Below are 7,005 nucleotides of genomic sequence, written 5' to 3' on the forward strand. Positions count from 1 at the left end.
ATTCTGTAATCTTAAAATGAACAATGGGTAGTGAAGATTCTGTGGGGCTCCAGATTGCTGCTGAGTGGGGCTTCCTGTGTTAATGAGGGCTTACACATGCACATAGAGGGAACACTGAAGATTGTACTGCACTAAAAAAAAATTCTGCTTATCTAATACCATTAATATGCGGAGTTGGATCTTACAAGTTCTTTTTGTTGGCACCAGCATGTTCCTCTAATGTTCCTTAAAATGCTGTCTGCAGCAGTTTATATCAGAGGAACAGAGTAATAGGAGTCAGCCTCTTCCATGAATCTGATAAATGTAGGTTTAGTGGCAAAGTTATTCTTTAAGTGCTAGTTGTGTCTGTATTTTGTTGTTGTTCAGTCGCACAGTCGAGTCCGACTCTTCGCGACCCCATGGACCAGATCACGCCAGGCCCTCCTGTCTTCCGCCGTCCTCTGAAGTTGGCTCAATTTCATGTTCGTTGCATCTATGACACTGTCTAACCATCTCATCCTTTGCCGTCCCCGTCTTCTTTGACCTTCAATCTTTCCCAGCATCAGGGTCTTCTCCAGTGAGTGCTCCCTTCTCATTTGGTGGCCAAAGTATTTGAGCTTCAGTTTCATTATCTGGCCTTCCAGGGAACAGTCAGGGTTGATTTCTTTGAGGATTGACTGATTTGTTCTTCTTGCAGTCCAAGGGACTCTCAAGAGTCTTCTCCAGCACCATAGTTCAAAAGAATCTATTCTTCGGCGCTCGGCCTTCCTTATAGTCCAGCTCTCGCAGCCATACATGACTACTGGGAATACCATTGCTTTGACCATGCGGATTTTTGTTGGCAGGGTGATGTCTCTACTTTTTATCATGCTGTTTAGGTTCGCCATCGCTTTCCTCCCAAGGAGCAGGCGTCTTTTAATTTCATGGCTGCAGTCACAGTCTGCGGTGATCTGGGATCCCAGGAACGTGAAGTCTGTCACTACTTCCACGACTTCCCCTTCTATTTGCCAAGGAGTGATGGGGCCGGATGCCATGATCTTAGTTTTTTTGATGTTGAGCTTCAAGCCCACTTTTGCGCTCTCCTCTTTTACTCTGAGCAAGAGGCTCTTTAGGTCCTCTTCACTTTCTGCCATTAGAGTGGTATCGTCTGCATATCTGAGGTTGTTGATCTTTTCCCCAGCAATCTTAATTCCCGCTTGTGATTCATCCAGGCCAGCATTTCGCATGATGTACTCTGCATATATATTAAATAAGCAAGGTGACAGTATACATCCTTGTCGTACTCCTTTTCCTATGCTGAACCAATCAGTTGTTCCGTATCCGGTTCTAACTGTCGCTTCTTGGCCCTTATACAGGTTTCTCAAGAGACATGTGAGGTGGTCTGGTACTCCCATCTCTTTAAGGACCTGCCATAGTTTGTTGTGATCCACACAGTCAAAGGCTTTAGCATAGTCAATGAAACAGAAGTAGATGTTTTTCTGGTACTCTCTTGCTTTCTCCATAATCAGCGAATGTTGGCAATTTGATCTCTAGTTCCTCTACCTCTTCGAAACCCAGCTTGTACTTCTGGCAGTTCTCTATCCACGTACTGTTGAAGCCTAGCTTGTAGGATCTTGAGCATGACCTTGCTAGCGTGTGATATGAGTGCAGTTGTGCGATAGTTTGAACATTCCTTGGCATTGCCCTTCTTTGGGATTGGAATGTATACTGATCTTTTCCAATCCTGTGGCCACTGTTGCACTTTCCAAATTTGCTGGCAAATTGAGTGCAGCCCTTTAACAGCATCATCTTTTAAGACTTTGAATAGCTCACCTCCACTAGCTTTGTTGTTAGTAATGCTTTCTAAGGCCCATTTAACTTCACATTCCAGGATGTCTGGCTCGAGGTCAGTGATTATACCGTCGTGGTTGTCAAGGACATCAAGGTCTTTCTTGTATAGTTCTTCTGTGTATTCTTGCCATCTTTACCTAATCTCTTCTGCTTCTGTTAGGTCCCTACCGTTTTTGTCCTTTATCATGGCCAGCTTTGCATGGAACGCTCCCTTGATTTCTCCAATTTTCTTGAAGAGATCTCTAGTCCTTCCCATTCTATTGTTTTCCTCTGTGTCTGTATAGATAAATATAAATGACATATGGTAGCAGCAATTCATCCCTGTTATAGTAGTCATACAGGTGCTTTTTTCCCTGTCAGTGTTTGTGATGGGGCATGTTTTCTTTGTTAGTGTTTGTGATGGGGCATGTCTGCTACATGTGGAAACTTTATGTTTTTGCCTGGTTCAGGCCAGTCGAATTTAGTCATGAACAAATACAATCTTGTATGTTGCTGAAACCCAAAGCATTCTTCATGTGTGGATGTAAATAACCTATGATGTTGCTTTTACATGGTATACACTTACTCGAAGTCCCTTGCTCTCTGTACTCAGTGTCTCAAGCAAATGTATGAGTTTTCCAGATATTTAAAATTAAATAATGTTAACAGAAGAAGGCAAATGTACCATGTACAAGCTTGGTCCATGTACCAGCACTGGGGGTTGTCCATGCTTCATATTCTACATTTAGCACAACTAAAGTGATTTTTTTCAGCACAACAGTCCTGACAACTATAAATAGGCTATGTTTACATATGTGAGGTGAAAATTTTCTGTATAGTAGCACCAGAAAATTTACTGCTCCATCTCACTGATCTAAAATCAAGAATGAACCACAAATGCTACAGAACACAGCTGTATTTATGTGGTACATAATTTCTGTGTGTGTACTTTTAAAGATTATAGCATTAATGGGTAGCCCATGATCAGAAGCATCACATGAATCTAATAATTTTTATATGACCTCTTCAGTCATTTTCATAAGGCTTTGTCGATGAGGTTTTTAAAATTGATAACATTAAACTATCAATTATTGTTACACAGATGAATATTAGAATGTCAGCACACAGAGAAATCCTGGACTAGCTCAGCTACTTAGACCTGCATGCAGTCAATGCCTAAAACATATCAACCCAGAAACTTCATGGTTAGTTTCTTTAATAGCATCCAGCCAGTCAAATATAAAAAACCAACCTGCATCTGCTCTTGCAAACTGAATGAATCTTCATAGAGCAGTTGAGCAAGAGAGCTTTTCTTTACATGTTTAAGACTTTTATAACCAGTCTCTTAGTGGTATGTGCACCTAGCAAGGCAGAGAACCAAATGGAGATTTGTACTCGTCTTAAAAATGCATGTTCCTAATTATTAATAATAATCAGTGAGTGTAATATTTATGAATAGTAAAATATTTAATAAATTATACTGACTTCATCTGTTATCATACTAAACTGGTTGTGTTTTGGTTTTAGGTGACTCATCCTTAATCATGAACAAACTGAAGTGTCCACATTGTAACTACGTAGCCAAATACAGAAGAACACTAAAGAGACACTTGCTCATTCATACAGGAGTGAGATCTTTCAGCTGTGACATTTGTGGAAAGCTATTTACTCGAAGAGAACATGTGAAGAGACATTCCTTGGTATGTAACATCCTACAGTCGCTACACTGATTAGTAGAAAAGAGTTTGGCATGGCTAATGAATCAATATACAGTTTTGAACCACTGTCAAATTACTTTGTGACCGGTTGCAACTTAGATTGTTTTTTTTAGATCATATTAGCTTTCATCCCAGAATGTCCATGAGCGGCCTCAATGGTTGAACAAGTTACTAGCCACTTCATAACTACAGAATTATCTGTGTGTCTTAATATGCGCACGCCTGTGACTATCCCTAGAGATGTACAAGAGAGAAAAGAATTGTGTGGGATGGGGGAATTAAAATATATGCAATACCACTTTATTAAGCTTAAAGCTGGCTGCTTTTACTAGCATATGTCCTCCAAGAGGTGTTAGTTATAAATTCTAGAAGCAGAATTTCTTCTAGAGGCAAGCATGGTGTTTGTGACTGATGTACAATAGCCTAGTCCCAGTTGTCTTTTCCCTTTTAATTTTGGTGCAGTCAGGTGTAGCCTTGCTGAGTCTGGGTGCTGTGATGGCCAATGCTGAAGCATGTCGAGACAGATTAGAATCTGCCAAACATCTTCTATTGATAATTCCAGAAATCCTGAAAACCAGGGTCTGCATGGCCAGTTGGGGGCTGTGGCCAGAGGAATATCAGGGCTTTTGTTTGCTCTGCTTCTGGAATCGAGAAAACCCTGGTTGATATTCATCTTCCACTCTGCACAGTTCCATATCCCTTGTGCATATCTTCCCTGACAGATTGCTTCCCAGCCTTTCAGGCTTGCATCTGTAAACACCTGGATTATGCTGGGCAACTAAACTGGACAACTAAATCCACCAGACAAGGTCCTGTTGTACCAGGTAGTTGCAGTCTAAAGGGACATCTGCCTTTCAAAGGATCTGTAACTGAAAGAGTCTTAGGAGCCACTGGAGGGGACGAGAATGGAACCTTACCCAAGGAACTGAGTCCAAACAGGCAATAATTAAGTCCTGTAGTCTTGCCAGATGACCTGGAATGTATTAGTTACCTTACCATGCCAGAGATCTTTTGGATTTTTTCTTACAGTAGGTAGAGCCAGTTTCTGTAGGAGTCTGTTATGACCGCTGGGCGCTCTGTTTGTTGTGATAAATTTAGGTTGCTCTTGGATGAATTAGTAAGAAACCCATGGTAGGTTAGGCACTGACAGGTGGCTAGAATGTCTGTGTGCACTTGTTCCAGGCTCAGAGATGGTACAAGAGGTCATCTGGCATGGATGAACATGTATTCTTTGATGACAAAGAAATGCTACTCTTGGAACTGTGGTGAACCCAAAGGGAATTGAGTAAACCCCTGATAGCACTTGACAATCAGGAACCTGTTCTACAGCCTCAGTATCTGCTAGCTGATTAATGGCTTCCATAGTCCACAGGTGTTTATTGGATATGAGAGAATAGGTCTGGTGGTAGACATTTGAATTTTGTTGAGTATCCCACCTTTATTATGTCCACTACCCATTGGGCCACATTGGACCAGCTCTACTGGGGAAGAAAGTGGGTTAATTTTCCTCCTGCTTGGGGGATTTGAAACCATGCTCTCTTTTGATAGGGCTTGTTCCCAATTAAATGACTGTAGTTGGTTTTTTGTTTTTGTTTTTTACTGGTAATATATTTGTCTGCTATCTTCTCTGTTTCTGTCTAGTTGGGGTGTTGCTGGTCACTTCTGAAATGCAGGACTATATGTTTTCTCTGATGCACAAATCTGTGCTGGTGTGCTCCCGTACCGAATTGGAAACACACAGTCGGAGTCCAACGAGTTAGATGAATATCTGTTTAATGCATTGAAACAGGGAATACAGGGCTGAGTGCCTTTGCACTCAGCATTTCCAAAACTGTATTCTGCCATGACAAGGAAGGGCAGAAGGTCTTATACCCCAAATGACATCACATATAGTTTACACATTGAAGAGTTTCTAATTGGTACCAAGTAGTTAACATCATACAAGCATAATCTGATTCAGTGCATCTCTCAGTGGTGTCGGTAATTACATTTGCTTATCTGCTCTTCAGAGCAATGGAACATTAGGGAACACTGAGAACGTTTCGGACCTTAGTGAAGCTAGTCCCTCTTTCCCTTATTTCTGGGGAGCTAGGTGATAAGATTTGTGGTTCATTTCTGGTAGGCTCTAGGCATAGCCTTCTTTTTATCTTTGGCTTCTAGGATGTTGTCTAAGTTGTCTCTAAAGAGTTTCCCTGGAATGGGAAGGATCCTGAGATTAGTTTAGAATGGTAATTAGCTTGCCCTGCTCAGAGCCACAGATTTCTATGTGCAGTGACTGCCAATGCCATAGCATGGTACTTGTAAAAATCCATAGTGTTGGTAGGGAGAGAACAAACCCTTTTTGTTAGGCCTGGGTTTTGTTTACTTGGTGGTTAGCCCATTCCTCATTTGAGTCTCAAAAGAATTCTGGAAATAACAGTACCCTTTCTTCACCAGGTAACCTAGGGGGAAATTCTTTATTCTCTTGAGGTTTGCCTTTAGTGTTTTTCTCTTCTTTGCCCGTTTCTGGGTGTTCTGAGAGACCAAGTGCTATCACAGCCTTGGCTATTAGCCCCTTATTGCCTCCTCAGACATTTCCTTGTCTTCCTTATCAAAGGAACTGTCTAGTTTTCCTGAATCCCAGGAGGGAAGCTCTTGGGTCTCTGTGCAGTGGGGACTATGAACCACTACAGATTTTTGTGCTGCCTTAGTCAACCAGGATTAGTGCCCCGTAATCAGCCCCCTGTTTGAGGAATCCTCACTGCTCCCTCATCTAAATGCTATGAGAGAAGGATCTTGAACAATATATTTTCTGACTCCCGCAGCCTGCTCTTGAAGGGACCTAAACTCTTTCGACGTTGCTTGCCATAGCCAACTTGCTACTCTGGGAGGCATCCAGAAAATGGGGTTTGGGAGGGATGGGAGAAGTCTCTTGATTCATGGTGAGGCTCCCTCTCCTTGACCACTTCACTGCAGCCATAAGTGTTGAGCCCTGGCATCCACCATTTTTGTTGGCACAGAGGTTCTTACCAAAATTAGCAACTGCTGAAGAGGCATCTTCCAAGGGATAGTTGAATTGTGTGGCATGTTCTTCTTACCACCTCTGCTGATCTGCTGCTGGTAACTTATCTGCAAGTCTGTGCCTGCTTGACTACACCAGGGAGTAGTCCCTTCCTTCAGTTTTAGGGAGGAGATAGGGGTCCCCATCTTCCTCGGAGATGAAGCAACCTCTGAGGCTTTGTTGAAATTCTCTAAATCCTCCATTGCTGCAGCTGCACCACCCTTAGAGAGGAGGATGAAAAGTAGGCAAAACAGGAAGTAAGTACAGAAGGTAAAAATAAGTAGGAACAGAGATATTCTGAGTTGTAGGAGCCTTGTTGAGCAGCTCCTACTAAAAGCCTGCAGGAAATGAACTGAGGAAATGTGTGGATCTGGCCAGGAGACAGGTAGTCTGAGAACTGAAGTCTTGCCTCCTTGATGGACAGGTGGGAATCACCCAGGTCAAGATGCCTTCCCCACA

General features: G+C 42.3%; 1 protein-coding gene across 1 annotated transcript in view; it reads left to right on the forward strand.

Moving 5' to 3' along the window:
• Positions 1 to 7,005, forward strand: part of ZBTB10 (zinc finger and BTB domain containing 10) — a 37,595-nt gene that overhangs the window by 26,892 nt on the left and 3,698 nt on the right. Inside the window, exon 4 of the mRNA XM_015425429.1 lies at positions 3,316 to 3,488. Coding sequence (XP_015280915.1) covers positions 3,316 to 3,488 — 173 coding nt within the window. The remainder of the gene's footprint in view (positions 1 to 3,315; positions 3,489 to 7,005) is intronic.

This window comes from Gekko japonicus, unplaced genomic scaffold (genome assembly GCF_001447785.1).
Source record: "Gekko japonicus isolate JY-2015 unplaced genomic scaffold, Gekko_japonicus_V1.1 scaffold301, whole genome shotgun sequence".
Lineage (NCBI taxonomy): Eukaryota > Metazoa > Chordata > Lepidosauria > Squamata > Gekkonidae > Gekko > Gekko japonicus.